Source organism: Triplophysa dalaica, chromosome 19, assembly GCF_015846415.1.
Source record: "Triplophysa dalaica isolate WHDGS20190420 chromosome 19, ASM1584641v1, whole genome shotgun sequence".
In the NCBI taxonomy this organism is placed as follows: domain Eukaryota; kingdom Metazoa; phylum Chordata; class Actinopteri; order Cypriniformes; family Nemacheilidae; genus Triplophysa; species Triplophysa dalaica.
This window is the reverse complement of record NC_079560.1, coordinates 17,693,645-17,710,973: the sequence shown is the minus strand read 5'-3', so window position 1 is coordinate 17,710,973 and position 17,329 is coordinate 17,693,645. Positions and strand designations below refer to the sequence as shown.

Genomic DNA, 17,329 nt, shown 5'->3' with positions numbered 1-17,329 from the left:
CTGTGTAAAACTTGGAACGCTCCACTCACGGACCGTTCCAGTGAATCCAGCTCTGGCTCCCTTACTTCCCTCGATGGTGAGGCATCCAAGGACTGCGTCGAGATCCCCCGGGTGGAACGTCCGCCTGCGGTGCACCTGTGCCGCGGACGGCTACCACCTGGGGGGGGATCGACCACTCCTACCGTCCAAAGCACGTAAGACTTCGGCATCACTGGTGTCGAAAGCTTGCGATGTTGCGGGCCAGGCTGCCTCCCCTCTCTATGCCTTGGCCATCCTGCAGGTCCGCCAGGCCAGGGCGTTGAGAGGGCTCCACGAGGGTAAGGCCGACCCGGGTATAATGCAGGATCTCCGTGCCACCGCTGACAGCGCTCTACGGGCGACTAAGGCGGCGGCACGGGCCCTGGGTCGGACGATGTCCACGGTAGTGGTGCAGGAGAGACACCCCCGGCTATACCTTGTGCAGAAGAGTGACAGCAAGGAAGTCCGCTTTCTTGATGCACTCATCTCGCAGGGTGGGTTGTTGGTAACACCGTCGAGGACTGCGCTCAGCAGTTTTTTGACGGCGAAGCAGACAGTGGCAATTAACCACATTTTTTTCACGCCGCGACTCGGCTGCCTACAGGCCTCCGAGATCTCACGTGACGTCTGCTTCCCTGCAACCCAGGACCCTTTCGACATCGGCTCCGGTTCCTGTGCCCCAACAGGCGGCACCCCGGAAGCAGAGGTCGAGGGGGAAACCTCCACCCCGTCAGCAACCTCCTCGCGAGAAGGGACACTGACGGGAAGACCCCAGGGAGAACAACATCGGGCCCGAACCTTCACAGCCACGGCTCTGATCGGTCGGTACGGGACGACTCCTGCCTCGTCACCAAAGCCGGGCCCTTGTTAGGGCTTGGCGCCCACTTACTCACTGAGTTTTCTGTTCTCCCCGGGTTTACTTGCAGCCGATCGCACACTCCACTGGACTGTGCTCGGCGAACCGACCTCACACCCTGGCGAGGCGTGAGGTCGTACACATACGACAGCCGTCACCACTCTCAAACCGACAGTGCGTGCCGTTGTCCCGCCAGGCAGGTAAGTAGGCGGAGCAAACCTTCCCTCCGGGGACTCCCCACGACATGGTTAGCTCCGCCAGCCGACGAACCACCCCCCGTGGGAATGATGAAGCAGACCGTCCCCTTGGTAACCCTGTCACAGTCCCTGGGAGCTCGAGAGCTGCCCACACTGTCTCGCTGGCTAATGAGGGCGGTCCGTCTTGGTTACTCGGTCCAGTTCGCCAGAGACTCACCCAAGTTTCGGGGCATCATCTCTCCCTCTGTCAGAGGCAGGGACGCCTCCGTACTTCGGGTAGAGGTCACCACCCTTCTGGCAAAACAGGCATCGAGTTCGTCCCTCAAAACCAAGATGTTCAGTGGGTCACCACCCGCACTTCATCGTTCCCAAGAAAGACGGCGGGTTTCCCCCAAAGGCTGCGTACCCTGAACAGAGCACCTTCACAAGCTGCCATTCAGGGTGCTCACACAGAGGCGCGTCCTGACATCTATGAAGTGTCAGGATTGGTTCGTGGCAATCGACCTGAAGGAGTTTACTTTCATGTCTCGATACTCCTCGACACCGGCCGTTCCCACGGTTCGCGTGCGAGAGGCGGGCATATCAGTACAGAGTCCTCCCTTTCGGTCTGTCCCTGACCGCCCTTTCTCCCTGAGAGGAGGAAGGCGAGCGGGTACTAAACTATCTCAGCGACTGGCCTATCTTGGCACACTCGCGAGATCTGTTATGTACACAAAGGGACCTGGTGCTCCGGCACCTAGGTCGATTGGGACTCCAGGTCAACCAAGAGAGGGGCAAGTTCTCCCCAGTGCAGAGCATCCTCTTTCTCGGTATGGAACTCAACTCTGTCACCATGTCGGCACACCTGTCCGCAGTTGTGCCCAACCAGTGTTGAACTGTCTGAAATGAACATTTTAGGCAGACAGCGGTCCCCCTGAAACAATTCAGAGGCTCCTGGGACACATGGCGTCCTCGCGGGTTAATACCCCTCGAGTTGATGCACATGACACCGTTCCAACACTGGTTTCAGAGTCGAGTTCCGAGGAGAGTGTGGCACACCGGCAGCAGGCGCATGGTGATGCCGCCCTGCTGCCGACGCACCATAACCCCTAGTCTTTATGACTTTTTCGACGGACTCAGGTCCCTCTGAGCAGGTTATGAGGCAGGTCGTGGTGACGACTGAAGTCTCCCTGCAGGGGTGCGGTGTAGTGTGCAACGGGCACGCAGGTGGGGTGTTAGACGAACCCCCGCCTGCGCTGGCATATCAATTGCCAAGAGTTGTGGGCTTTGCTACTTGCACTGAGCAGGCTACGGCCTCTCGTGCGAGACATGCACGTGCTGTTCCGAGGACAGCACTATAGCTGTAGCGAATACAGATCGTCAGGGTGGCGTTCGCACACAGCAGCTAAACACAACTTGCTCGACGCCTCCTCCGGTGGAGTCAACAGGTGACTCGTTCCCTGCAGGCCACACACCCCGGGCAAACTGAACTAGACAGCCGACGTGCTTTCTTGCTAGTTTATGCCTCGTGGAGAGTGGCGACTCCACCCCCGTGCAGTCCAGCTCATTTGGAGGCTGTTCGGGTAGGCCCAGGTAAAACCTGTTCACCTCCCGTAACACCACCATTTGCCCGCTTGATAGTCCCTGCCCTCGGCACGGATATCCTTGCGCACAGCTGGCCGCGGGATGGGCGGAAGCACACCTTCCCCCCCCCCAGGAGCCTTCTTGTACAGACTCTGTGCAAGGTCAGGGAGCAGGAGCACCAAGTGTTATTGGTTACACCACACCGGTCTAACCGCACTTGGCCTCAGAGCCGATGCTCTGGACAGCGACTCCCCCTGAACCATTCCCCTGACAGAGGACCTGCTCTCTCAGGGGAAGGACACGTTCTGGGATCCCAGATCAGACCTCTGGAACACCCATGTCTGGTCTCTAGACGGGACGAGAAGATCCTAAGATGGCTACTCCCCTATTACGGCTGAGACCATCACCCAGGCTAGGGCCCCATCTACTAGGCGGTTACACGCCTCTAGACGGTGCCTCTTCTCGTCCTGGTGTCTTTCTCAACGAGAAAGACCCACTGAGGTGCTTGATCAGGATTGTGTTCCCCTTCTCACGAGACTGGAGACTAACATCTCCCTTCCACACTGAAAGTGTATGTAGTCGCTATTGCCACTCATCACGACTCAGTCGGTGGAAAGTTTCTAGGGCAACACGACCTGGTCACCAGGTTCCTAAGCAGCGAGAGGGCGGAATCCGCCTCATCTCCGCTCCATACCCTCTTGGGACCCTAAGTGGTCCTGGGGAGCCTCAGGGCCCCCCAAAAGAGCCCCTCGGAGGTTCCGATCTTCCTCATAGAGTAAGACGGCCCTCCTGACGGCGCTCACTTCCTTCAAGAGGGTAGGGGACCACCGAGCATCCTCCGTGTCCCTGGATTGCCTTAAACTCGGCCCTGGAAACTCTCACGTTATCTTGAGACCCAGGCCCGGATGCGTGCCCAAGAAGTTCCCACTACTCCCTCCGGGGCCAAGTGGTGAACTTGCAGGCGCTCCCCATAGGGGAGGAAGACCCAACCCGATTAGTGTTGTGTCCAGTACGTACTGGACCGCACGCAGAGCTCTGAAGCTCTGACCAGCTCCGTGTCTGTTGGAGGACAGCAGAAGGGGAAGGCTGTCTCCAAACAGAGGCTGGCGCACTGGGTCGTGGACGCCGTTACGACGGCATTCCGATCTCAGAATCTCCCATGCCCATTGGTAGTGAGGGCTCACTCCACACGGAGTTTAGCCACCTCCTGGACACTGGCAGAAGCGCCTCTCTAGCAGACATCTGTAGAGCTGCGGGTTGGGCTATGCCCAAACACCTTCGCAAGGGTTAACAACCTTCGCGTAAACCCGGTGTCAGCCCACGACCTGCGTGGCGACATGTAGGACTGGCATCCGGGGGGGCGTATGCCTGCGAAAGCACCTTTCCACCCTCTAACAGGTTGGGTCAGTGTGCTATTTACCTTTTCTTCTTACCCGAACACATCGCTAAGAAACTGGTACCTCACCAGCCTCCCTTCTTACCCAGACACTGGTTAAGAATAGGCATTCCATCCATCACCAAACACGCACCCCCTGGGGGCTGGCTGGGCAGAGCAGCCTTCCCCCTTAGGCCGGGATACCATGTGAGCTATCACAGATAGCTCTAACCGGACCTAGTGCTACCGGACGTCTGTAACACCCCCTCCGTGGGCTGTTCCGTCTGATGTATCCTCATGAGAATGGTTCCCACTCCTGGTAACCCATGAGCTTCCCCAGGTGGGCCTCCACCTCGCGGTTAACTACTCAGTCCGCACGTTCCATGCGTTCTCCTCCAAGGACGAGACCATACCTATATCCACCATATTCCTCCCCACGGGTAGGAGGTGGCCTCTGTAGCGCTTCTCTGATTAAGAGTCGCGCTTACCCGGTGTAAACTGATCTGGACGGCCTCTCGCCTATAGAGAGCTAAGGCCCCGTCCGTGAAAGTTACCGGTCAGGACTGTACCCATCTTTCTCCAAGAAAGCTCTGGAACCCCCCGACCACCACACTGGAAGGTTACAGTCTCACGAAAGCTTCGAGATGACACGCCCAGGCTTGTTACCGTCGCTTCGCTAGAGATTGTGACGCGATACAGCGTTGTGGCGTTTTCCATAGGCAACCCCATCTGTCGTTCTCGACACAACGTCGAGAGACCGACAGAAAGGGAACGTCTTGGTTACGTATGTAACCTCAGTTCCCTGATGGAGGGAACGAGACGTTGTGTCCCTTATGCCACGAACACGTATCGTATTCTGCTGCAGTTTGAGAGGTCTCAGGCTCTTCAGAACAAAGGTAAGTGAATGCTGCACGCCGGCCTCCTTTTATACCGGATTTCCGGGGGCGGAGCCCGGCATGCAAATTGCATTCGCCAAATTTCATTGGCCTTTTCTATAGTAGTCAGAGTTGATTGGTTCTCAAGGGCGAACCCCATCTGTCGTTCTCGACACAACGTCTCGTTCCCTCCATCAGGGAACTGAGGTTACATACGTAACCAAGACGTTTCACAGGTTGTTTTGGTCAGTAGTCTGAAGAGGCTAGCGGGATTTACTCAGTTACATTTCTGTGTTCTACTGCATGTATTCAACACTGTAAACGCCACTGAGGCAACGTTGTAAGTGAATAATTTAATAGTTACATTCATAAGTTAGCGATAAAAAATATTACTTATATGAAGAAGGCATTTGATTTATTTGCATTTTATTTTCACTTATTTACATGAGAAAGGCTCATGTTTATATTTTTCTTTGTTACAGTTTTCACTCTGACCTTGTAAAATGAGAAAAAGAGCCACAGTAAAGAGCATCTTAAGCTTACTACGACTCGAGTCTTCATTTGAGAGGAATAGTTAAACTAGTTGTATACATATGCAGTTGATACACTGCAGTGAGGACAACATACTGTATATAGCCCTATTCGGGTGGGACTAGTTTACGAGAGGAGGTTTGCGGAAAAAAAATCTCTGTGATTTTAATCTTGTGCGAATCTACAGAGTCTGTTCTTTTCTCACATGATCTCTGTAAAAATGTCAGAGCAATTTACCAACTGTTTTCGGCAAGCTCAGTGAAAAGGTACAAGGTGAGGCAGACAGTTACCATGCCGCAACTGAAGGGGGCAGATATGAGCCAAACTGTAAGGGGTGCGTTTCCCCTTAAGCATCGTTAGCCATCGATGGGCCTGCCCCAAATGACACACTTCATGTAGACTTGCGGTGTCCTGGACTTAAATTGCTCACAAGGTAAGCAAGCTACATGCAGTTTATCTACATCCATCATTCTAAATACATAAATTCAATTTTAGATATTTTAGTTTGTCAAGGAAATAGAAAGGTTGTTTTTTTAAAGTGGGCATGACATCGTGCTGTAGGACCCTGGGGAATCACTGGGCGGAGTTACGTAGGTGGTGTTAAAATATGTTCATTGTGTCCTCAGTTGTATATTTATGTAAAGCTGTACTGGTCTGTATTTCTGTATATGTGTATTCCACAAGGGGACACTAAAGTTAAAGCCACAGAAGACTCGTTTGAGTTATGTTTGTTCCAGTTGTTTTACGGTACTCTTACTGATGGCTGTCTGACCGTGAGACTGATGTGTCAGCAACGATAAATAAATATGCCAAGAGCGGCTAAAAGATGATCGATCTCTTGTTTATTTTTCCTCGAACCCAACTCAACTCAACTCAACTTTATTTATATAGCGCTTTTTACAATTTTCATTGTTACAAAGCAGCTGTACATGAGACACATTTAATACAAGTATGAATTCTAAAGCAGCCCCCCCGGCCAGGCAGATAGTGCAAAACAATATGCAAACGGTGGTGAGGAACCCAAAACTCCCATCGAGAAAAAAAACCTCAGGGGAACCCAGGCCCAACCAGGGGATTCCAGTTCCCCTCTGGCAAAAGCTGCTGCCTCTGCACAAGCTCATCAGTGCTTGCACAACAAGGCTTAATAAAAATATAAAAATTAAAGATTATCATTAACAATCTAATAGCATTTGAAATGTTGTAGAAAAAAACAAAGTTGTCGCGTCCTTTATCCAGCTCTATCCTCTTAGCACTTGTCAGGTCACCGCTTCCCATTCTCAGCTCTGCCATCAGGTCTGGGCATGAACTGCATCCTGCGGTAACCTTGGAACAAAGAGACAAGACTGGCTGAGAGTAGAGTACTGTTCTGCACTCTTTGATGCAACAAGTACATCATTTGTTGTTGGATGTGTTCCTGGTTCCGGTTGATCTAAATAATGCAGCCTAAATCCTCTGAGGATTAATATTATGGAGGTGTAGTGTATGCAAGATTAAAAAGATGAGTCTTTAGTCTAGATTTAAACTGACAGAGTGTGTCTGCCTCCCGGACCGTGCAGGGAAGAATATTCCAAAGTTTAGGCGCTAGATAAGAAAAGGATCTACCACCTGCACTTGATTTTGAAATTCTAGGTATTACCAACTGACAGGACCCCTTAGAGCGTAATGTACGTGGTGGTCTGTAATACAATAGAAGTTCATTCAAATACTGCGGCGCTAGACCATGTAGGGCTTTATAGGTAATAAGCAAGATCTTAAAGTTAATGCGATGCTTTATAGGTAACCAGTGCAAGGTTGACAGAACCGGGGTTATATGCTCATACTTTTTTGTACGTGTAAGAACTCGAGCTGCCGCGTTTTGAACCAGTTGCAGTTTTTGTAATAGGCCCGCAGGGCAACCACCTAGAAGTGCATTACAGTAATCTAGTCTTGATGTCATGAATGCATGAATTAATTTCTCTGCATCTGACAGTGACAGCATATGACGTAATTTAGATATATTCTTAAGATGGAAAAATGCAATTTTACAGGTGTTTGCGACATGGCTTTCAAATGAGAGAGTACTGTCAAATACAACGCCAAGATTCTTAGCTGATGACGAGGATTTTATGGAGCAACCGTCAATCGTTAAGCAGTATTCTTGGTTGTTACGCATAGCAGTTTTCGGTCCAGTAAGTAACACTTCTGTTTTGTCCGAGTTTAGTAGTAAAAAATTGTTACTCATCCACATTTTTAAGTCAACTATGCAATCCTTTATTCGATGAAACTGCTGGGTTTCATGAGGCATCGAGGAAATATAAAGTTGAGTATCATCAGCATAACAGTGAAAGCTAATTCCGTGTCGCTTTATTATATCTCCTAGAGGTAGCATGTATAATGCGAAGAGCAGGGGTCCCAAGACTGAGCCCTGTGGTACACCGTACTGGACTTGTGATTTGCGGGACACCTCATTGTTTATTGCTACAAATTGAAAACGGTCGGATAAATAAGACTTAAACCATTTCAATGCTATTCCGTTAATGCCGACGTAATTTTCGAGTCTATGTAGAAGTATGCTGTGGTCAATGGTGTCAAATGCAGCACTGAGGTCTAGCAGCACCAATAACGAAATACAGCCACGGTCAGACGCTAAAAGCAGATCATTTGTAACTCTGATCAAAGCAGTCTCTGTACTGTGACATGCTCGAAATCCAGACTGGAATTCATCATTAATGTCATTCCTTTGGAGGAAGGAGCATAATTGAGTTGAAACTACTTTTTCCAGAACTTTAGATATAAAAGGTAAATTCGATATAGGCCTGTAATTCCCTAGTTCTTTGGGGTCGAGTTTGGTTTTTTTTAAAAGAGGCCTTATAACAGCCACCTTAAATGCTTTAGGCACATGTCCTAATGTCAGAGATGAGTTAATAATACTAAGAAGAGGATCTATAATTTCGGGGAGCATTTCTTTCAGTAGTTTTGTAGGTATAGGGTCTAGCATGCATGTTGATGATTTAGATGATTTAATGATTTTAGACAGTTCATCGTGATCTACTGTAGAAAATAATTGCAATTTCTCCTTAGGGGTGCTGTAGTTAGTTTGTTCAGCGGATTTCACTACAGGTTGCATTGTTATAATTTTTTCTCTTATATCTTGGATTTTACTTGTGAAGTAGTTCATAAATTCATCACTGTTATGCTGATAATCAGAATCTGACGTCGATGACGACTTATTTTTTGTTAATTTAGCCACGGTGTTAAATAAGAACCTAGGGTTGTGATGGTTTTCCTCTATTAGTGTTGAAAAGTAGGCGGATCTAGACGTTTTTATTGCATTCCTGTAATTTCGAGTACTATCCTTCCATGCTATACGAAATACCTCTAAATTCGTTTTCTTAAAGTTGCGCTCCATTTTACGGGATGCTTTTTTTAGAGTCTGAGTGTGTTCATTATACCACGGTGTTGGGCTGCTATTTTTAATTTTCTTTAAACGCAGAGGAGCAACTGTGTCTAATATTTCCGAGAAAGTAGAGTTAAAATGTTCAATAGTAGTGTCAAAATCGTCAACGTTATTACTCATGCTGGATATTTTAGACAATTCAGGCAGATTATCGAGAAACGCATCTTTGGTAGTTGAAGTAATCGTTCTACCATATTTGTAACAAGGAGTTTGATTTGCAGCCGTAGGCCATTGAAGCAAACATAATATCAGATAATGATCCGAAATATCTTCACTCTGCTGAACGATTTTAACATCGTCCACATTTATACCATAAGAAAGTATTAAATCTAAAGTATGATTACAAAGGTGAGTGGGTCCTGACACATGTTGACTAACGCCCATGGAGTTAAGAGTGTCTTTGAAAGCCAGTCCCAAGGCATCTGTATCATTGTCTACATGGATATTAAAGTCACCGACGACAAGGACTCTATCTGCGGCCAGTACTAGTTCTGATAAGAACCCACCAAAATCTTTAATAAAATCTGTGTGGTGCCCTGGAGGCCTATATACAATAGCTAGAATAAATTTTAAAAATGTTTTGTCCTTAGTATTAGGTGTCGATACGTGAAGTACCATGACTTCGAAAGAACTGTACTTAAAATTAGACTTCTGAGAGGTAATAAAAGAATTCTTGTAAAGTGCAGCGACACCTCCCCCTCTACCTTTTAGACGAGGCTCGTGTTTATAGTAATAATCATGGGGAACGGATTCATTTAGAGTAATAAAATCATCAGGCTTTAGCCATGTTTCTGTCAAACAAAGCATGTCTATTTTATGATCGATTATCAAATCGTTAACAAAAAGTGCTTTATTTGAGAGAGATCTAATATTAAGCAATCCGAGTCGTAACAGCTGATTATCTGTATTTTGTTCATGTTTGATTTGTTTAACGTTTATTAAATTACTTTCAAGAGGTTTACGCAATATCTTATGTTTGCTAATCCGGGGGACAGACACAGTCTCTATTTTATGTTGTTTGTAAGAAGGGATTATTACATGTTGTATATTTTGTGTATTCTGTAACGCGAGACGGCAAGCAGACAGTTGGTTAAGCCATTCTGTCTCCTTCCTGACCTGGGCCCTAGGTAGTCAGACTTTAGCATTATTAAGACTGTGTGCCAAATTTCTAGAGAGGAGGGAAACCCCATCCCAGGAGGGATGGAGACCATCTCGTTTCAACAGGTCAGGTCTGCCCTCAAAACTCTTCCAGTTATTTATAAAATCTATATTATTCTGCAGGCACCACTCAGACAACCAGCCATTTAGTGATGATAATCTGCTATAAATCTCATCACCACGGTAAGCAGTAAGGGGGCCAGAGAATATTACAGTGTCTGACATCGTTTTTGCGAGCTCACACACCTCTTTAATATTATCTTTAGTGATCTCCGATTGACGGAGTCTAACATCATTTGTGCCGACATGAATAACAATCTTACTGTATTTACGATTAGCCTTAGCCAGCACATTTAAGTTTGACTTGATGTCAGGCGCTCTGGCTCCCGGTAAACATTTGACTATTGTGGCTGGTGTCTCTATGTTAACGTTCCGGACAATAGAATCACCGATCACTAGGGCACTTTCAGCAGGTTTCTCAGTCGGTGCGTCACTGAGCGGGGCAAACCTGTTCGAGACTTTAATCGGAACGGTTGAGTGATGTTTTGTCCTGCGACTATGCCGTCTCACCGTCACAAAGTTTCCCAGCTGCAGGGGATTTTCAACCGGAACCGAGCTGTGTGCGCTAACATTGCTCGCATCCGAAGTGTTTTCTACGGTTCTTACACTCTTACTATCCTCAAATAAAGATTGGATGCGAGACTCTAATTCTAAAATCTTCTCCGTCAGCCTAACTACTTCCCTGCATTTATCACATGTAAAACCCTCGCCGCTGACAGAGAAGGCTAAACTAAACATATGACATGAGGTGCAAGTAACAACAATAGGAATAGAAGCCATAACTCACCGGGTATGAAGTGCAATCCTAACTTACCAAGGTTGCTTGATGAGTCTTAGTATATACACTTAAAAAGAGAAACAGTTAGCACACAAGACAAATAGGGGGAGATGATATTCCACAATGTAAACAGAAGGCAAGCTAACACGCTAATATGCTAGCGGCGTTACGTTTCAATGAATATAGGTTTAAAATATAAAGTTATAAATAATTCGGCAACGACAGTGATATGTAACGATAGTAAAATACACTAATAATAAGACCAAGAACAAATGTGAGGTGAAGCAAGTGTCAGAGGATACAAACTAGCCGCCGGCAGCGATGCAATCAGGAACCGGAAAACCCCTTTCATGCAGCATGCAGCACCCTTCTAAGAGAACTACTTTGAATCTTTTGTTTCCAACGCTAGCTGCAACAACACCGTAACAGAACTCAACAGGTTATGGGCACAGGAGTTGTTCGGAGGATAAGTCTGGTGTTTTCTACCGCTTAGAAAGTTTCGACGAACCGCGTGCTAACATGGCGGAACAACGGAGGATGTACAGTTTGCCTCGACTGACATTCGACGGAGATGAGACTAAGTATGAGATTTGGGAGACCAAAATGTTGGGACATTTTCATTTATCGGGGCTAAAGGACACGGTGCTAAAAGAACCGCAGTCGGAAGCCGAGATAGCAGGGGATCCAAAGAAAAATGCTGACGCATATGCCGAATTGATTTTACTGTTAGATGATAAAAGCCTGTCGTTAATTATGAGGGATGCGTCCAATATGGATGAAAAGCTCTGGAAATATTGAGAGAATATTATGCAGGGAGGGGAAAGCCCTGCATAATCAGCTTATACACCATGTTGACATCTGGCTGCAAAGGCAAGCGCACGTGGGTGGATCAAGGACGACGCAGAGCTAGTGTGCTTCAAGTGTGGTACTAAAGGGCATCGAGCTAGAGGATGTCGACAGAAAGTGTGGTGTAGTATATGCAGAAGTGACACACACAAAGACGCAACTTGTAGGCGTAGAGACAACCACATTAAAGACAAAAAGGATGGTGCGAGTAAAACATCAGAAGATGTCGAAGACTATGTGTTCAAGATGAGAGACGGAGGGACCGGTGTCCAGCAGCAGCCGACATTCAGCGTCCAGGAGAAGGGTCTAATGGTGGACACAGGGGCTACTTCTCATATCATAACGGACATAACCATGTTCAAGGGTTTTGACAGTGCGTTCAGACCAGAAACGCACATTGTTGAGCTGGCAGTCGGCACTCGGTGCAACGGGGTCGCTCAGCGGAGGGGAAATGCTGAGGTTTCCCTCATCGACAGCAAAGGACAGCAACTCAAGGCGGTGCTGAAAGACGCTCTGTTTGTACCGTCATACCCACAAAATATATTTTCAGTGAAGGCAGCGACCACAAGTGGGGCTACGGTTGTCTTTAAAGAAGATAAAGACACCCTGATAACCAGAGACGGTAACAGATTTAACATGCATGTATATGGCAAGTTATATTTTTTGCATACTGGAACCGAATCCAATGATAAGTGTAATGCATGTCACGACATACAAACATGGCACGAGATCTTAGGCCACTGTAACTATAATGATGTTCTTAAGTTACAGAGTGTTGTTGAAGGTATGCAGATCAAGGGTAAAACAGGCAGACCCGAACAAGAGTGTGAGGTGTGTATTCAGGGAAAGTTTGCCCAAACCAGAAATAGGGACCCGGATACCAGAGCAAACGCTCCTTTACAGATGGTACACACAGACCTTGCAGGTCCAGTAGCAACAGAGTCGATAGACGGTTAAAAATATGTGCAATCATTCACTGACGATTACTCGAGCACAGTGTTCGTATATTTCCTAAAGAGGAAAAGTAACACCGTACAGGCAACTGAAAAGTTCCTAGCAGATGTATCCCCTTACGGGAAAGTAAGGTGTATCAGATCCGACAACGGAACAAAGTTTACGTGCAGGGATTTTCAAGCACTGTTGAGGATAAACAAAATTAGACATGAAACGTCAGCTCCGTATTCCCCACACACACCAGAACGGAACTGTAGAGAGGGTTTGGCGTACTCTTTTTGAGATGGGTAGGTGTATGATAGTTGAAAGTTCACTACCAAAGCAGCTATGGCACCACGCAGTACAAACAGCAGCAATTATACGTTACAGGTGTTTTAACCAACGTACAGGGCAGACTCCTTATGGGTCGCTGACAGACAAGAAGCCTAATGTGTCAAAAATGCAAAAGTTTGGATCTGTATGCTACACGTACAAACATGATAAGGGAAAATTTGATTTCAGGTGCGACCAGGGTCGTTTTGTAGGCTATGATAAGAACAGCCCGGCGTATTTGGTGTATCATCCAGATACAAACAAAGTGCAAAAACACAGGCTAGTGAAGTTTGTGAGCAAGGCAGCTGTGGAAAAACAGACACAGACTGGTGAGACACTATGGTAGTGTGAAACCCAAAACTGGTGAGACCACACAGAGTAGGACTACAGAAAATGCTCCAGAGCCAAGTGTACAGAGTACTAGTACACATAGTGACAGTCTAGGTAAAGAAACAAGGTCTAGCGACCAAAATCAGACACAACAGAATGTGACAAGTGGTAAACCCGAGAGTATGAGGTATCCGACCAGAGAAAGAAGAACACTGAGTTACTTAGATGATTTTGTAACCGAAGACGGTGATAGTGATGGGGTAAATATCACGGTAGACTATTGCTGCAGAGCGGTGTGTGGCATTCCACAGAATTTTGAAGGAGCAATGAGGTCAACTAACTCAAAAGAATGGCTAAAAGCCATGGATGAGGAAATCCAGTCTCTAAATGAAAACAAAACGTTTACTCTGACAACACTGCCAATAGGTAAGAAAACAGTGGGGGGTCGATGGGTTTACTCTATCAAGACTGATGTAGATGGAAGAGACAAATACAAAGCAAGGTTTGTGGCCAAGGAGTACGACCAGAGAATGGGAATAGACTATGGGGAGACATTTTCACCCACGGCAGACTTGACAAGTGTAAGGGTGGTGCTACAGAAAGCAGCACAGGAAAATTTACTCCTGCATCAAATGGATGTGAAAACGGCGTACCTGCACGCCCCTATAGACTATGAGATCTACATCAATCCACCTGAGGGTTACCAAGAGAAAGTGGGTATAGTTTACAAGCTAGAGAAATCACTTTACGGATTAAAACAATCCGGGCGAAATTGTAACAACGTGTTGCACGATTGTTTAATTGAGAATGGATTCACACAAAACCCAGCCGACCACTGTGTTTATGATAAAGAATCAAACGAAGAGAAAGTGTTCATAATTACATGGGTCGATGATTTAATTATTTCAGCGAACAATCAAGAGACTGAAAGAAGTGAAAGAGATACTTTCAGAAAGGTTTAAAATGAAAGATCTGGGCCGACTCAAACATTTTCTGGGCATCGATTTCAATCAGTCTGATGGGTGTGTAAAAATGACACAAGAAAAGTACACTAACAAGATACTACAGCGTTTTGATATGCAAAGCTGTAGGATCAGAGAGACACCATGCGAGCAAAAGTTAGTGTATACTGAGGATGCAGTAAAGATGAAAGATGTCAAAATGTACAGAGAAGCTGTGGGAAGTCTTATATACCTGACGACTTGTCACGCACAATATTTACAACAATAATATGACATTAAATCGATCCAAACGGTTTTACTCTACCACCTATGTGACGGCATCAACTATTTTGTTGTACCAAGGTGGTTTTAACGAAAGATGTGCGACAAAGTTACTATATTTTCGGGAAATAGTCGTGAGTAGATAATTATTTTCTCAAACAATAGATCGTACTATGGTGATTAACCAGCCAGTTATGTTGTTGTTCCAGAAATGCACCCCAGGATTGACTTAACAAAGTGACGAAGATTTTCGTGAAGTAGGATAGGCACATGGACTTCGTTTATAAATAAATGTAAAACCATAAACGGTTTTCAATTGTAGACAAAAAATAGGACAAGACCAATAATAAAAAAAAATATTTAAAATCTATGACCTTAGATTAGAGGTCTGCGCGGGACAGTTTTTTTCGTCCCGCTCCCGCCCACTCCCGCAAGGTTATATTCCGCACCCTCCCGCTCCCGCCATGTATTTACTCTTTGTTTACCCGCTGTCCGCTTAGAATACATTTCTTCCCGACCCGACCGTTCCCGCTAAATTTAAATATCTTTTCCACAATATCACATTTAAATTTCCACCACTGAAAGAGACAAATAACAAATAAAACTGTTGGTTGTACAAAACATATTTATTTGTATTCGTCTTGTCAAGATGTTTTTGCCACTTAGCCAAGAAGGAACACGTGTTGCAGAAAAAAAATTCTGTTAATAATTTGTTCTTTTTATTCAAAGCAAAAAGGGTATTTTTTTCCATCTGCGTCTATAAAAAACGGAAAAGACCCCCATACATCAGACTTGCCTGACGTGGGTTTCTTAGCAGTAAACTGACTGTTTTCCAGTCCATGTTGAACATCCTTCAAGGACAGCGCATCCGCATTTTGCTCTGCGCTCTGAGGAGCGTTTTTTAAATGCTGCGTGCACGGACATTGCAAAAAATGCATAACGCAGAAAGCACCAGTCCATGTTTGCAGCGCGTGCATAATAGTCCTAAGTGCAGACTGTAGCCCCTAATTGTGGTTGATAAGAATACGTGCAGACATGTAGTTCTGAAAGGACGACGGAAACGGGATGTTTTTAGACCGCCCGCTCCCGTATAAATTACACCAAATTTCCCGACCGCTACGGCATTTAATTTGGAAATGTATCCCGCGTCGCAAGAACCCTGGTTGAGGAATGGAGACCTCTACCTTAGATAGACAATTGTTTAGTTTTCCTGTTATCTAGCTGTCTGTATTAAAATGATTAAAGCATAAATAAAATTGAAATTGCAACGTGCAAAAAATTAGAAACACATGAAGGGTGCAGAGCAAATGTGCTCTCTCGCAGCTATAACTTTAATGTTCTTTCTTAGCCAAATAATACATTACCTGTTTGCGTGTGTGTGTGTGTGTGTGTGTGTGCGCGTGTGTGTGTGTGTGTGTTTAAAGTATGTTGATTAGATTTACAACATAAACAGTATTCAATGTGCATGCTGGCAATTGAATAGTGAATAAGCTAATGTTTTGGGCTCATAATATATATTTGTAAATCTGACTCTGAAGGAGTTAGCTCCTCACCAACCATGAAACTCACGGCACGTTACTGCTGTTAAGACTGGCAACTGTAATGTCAGTTTACTAAAATCAGTCAGGGACTCAGGAGAAAATATTATATTAAATAATCATGTTTTCTTCATTTCTGTGGGTTTATTATAAGCAGGCTGCTGTTGTTGGGTCATATGACTTTACGCAATGCACATGTAAAGACCACATGATCTTCTGCATCGCCCAAGCATACAGAAACGACAGTCCCACCTCTGTAATAACCTTAGAGATCTACTCCCGTCCGTATCTGCAAATAACATCGCAGACATTGTGTTAGAACCGCTGTAACACAGACGTCGATTAGAAAACAAGTCCTGTCCGAATTTGGGATAAAGTAAACAACTGTAAATAATTTGTTCATACTTTTTTATGGCTGTATTGATTTTAAAGACCAAAAAAACTGTGGCCCCACTAGAACTGTGAACATAAGCTGAAGAATGAAAACATCACATTAAAGAGACAAAACCGCTGCGCTACAGTCACTAGAAACTTGATTTTAATTTCAACTGCTACACAGCACTGTAGGTGTCCATAGCAGTGTTTCCGCAATCCATGTGCTAGGATGACCTTGGCAGCTTGTTCGCTTGAACACTGCTATTGTTATTCTACTTCTCTGTTCAATACTATTGAATGGCAGCCTGTGCAATAAAAGATAACAGCTGTCTAGAACCTGACGTTGATCAATGTGATGAAATGATGGTGAAGCGGGACTTTAATCCTTTTGTCATAAATCATCATTTTCTGATTCAATAAAAAATATAACAAAAAAGAGCAATGTTAAATCAAATTATGACTCTACCTCCACTATTATGTAGACAGGAGGGAATAACTCTTCGATATTCTGAACAGATGTGGCTTGCAGCTAGATTTAGTCATGTTTAGTCGTCATGTTTCTGTTAAGAGCAATAAAAGGAAAGGTGGCCATATCCCGGTGCTGTCATCTGCATTAGATGCGTCATCTAATGTTTCAGCTTTACTCATGTCTGAGTTGAATACGAACGAGCCCTGACAGTCAAATCTCTTCTGCAGAATATGGTAGAGGTTTTTTAAAATTCTTCTCCCATCAACACCCAGTGGGCCAAAAATGTTGCAAGTGGATTGATAATCATTCAAGGTCACAGGAACTTTTGCAGGATATACAAAACTGGTTTTGAAAATGGGGTTATACTGTTTAACATGGATGAGGGGTGCTGTTGAAAGGACGGCAGTCCCTTGTGGATGTTATCAAATCTGATGT

General features: G+C 45.6%; 1 protein-coding gene across 1 annotated transcript; it reads right to left on the bottom strand.

Annotated features, from left to right (window-relative positions):
- Positions 1–6,278: 6,278 nt before the first annotated feature.
- Positions 6,279–11,182, bottom strand: LOC130408480 (uncharacterized). Its single transcript, XM_056732022.1, has one exon. It carries the CDS (start codon positions 10,847–10,849, stop codon positions 9,983–9,985), a length of 867 nt encoding a protein of 288 aa, XP_056588000.1. The 5' UTR covers positions 10,850–11,182; the 3' UTR covers positions 6,279–9,982.
- Positions 11,183–17,329: the final 6,147 nt, after the last annotated feature.

Excerpts from the sequence above, each read along its gene's own strand:
- LOC130408480 (XM_056732022.1), bottom strand. The coding sequence starts at position 10,849 with ATGGCTTCTATTCCTATTGTTGTTACTTGCACCTCATGTCATATGTTT.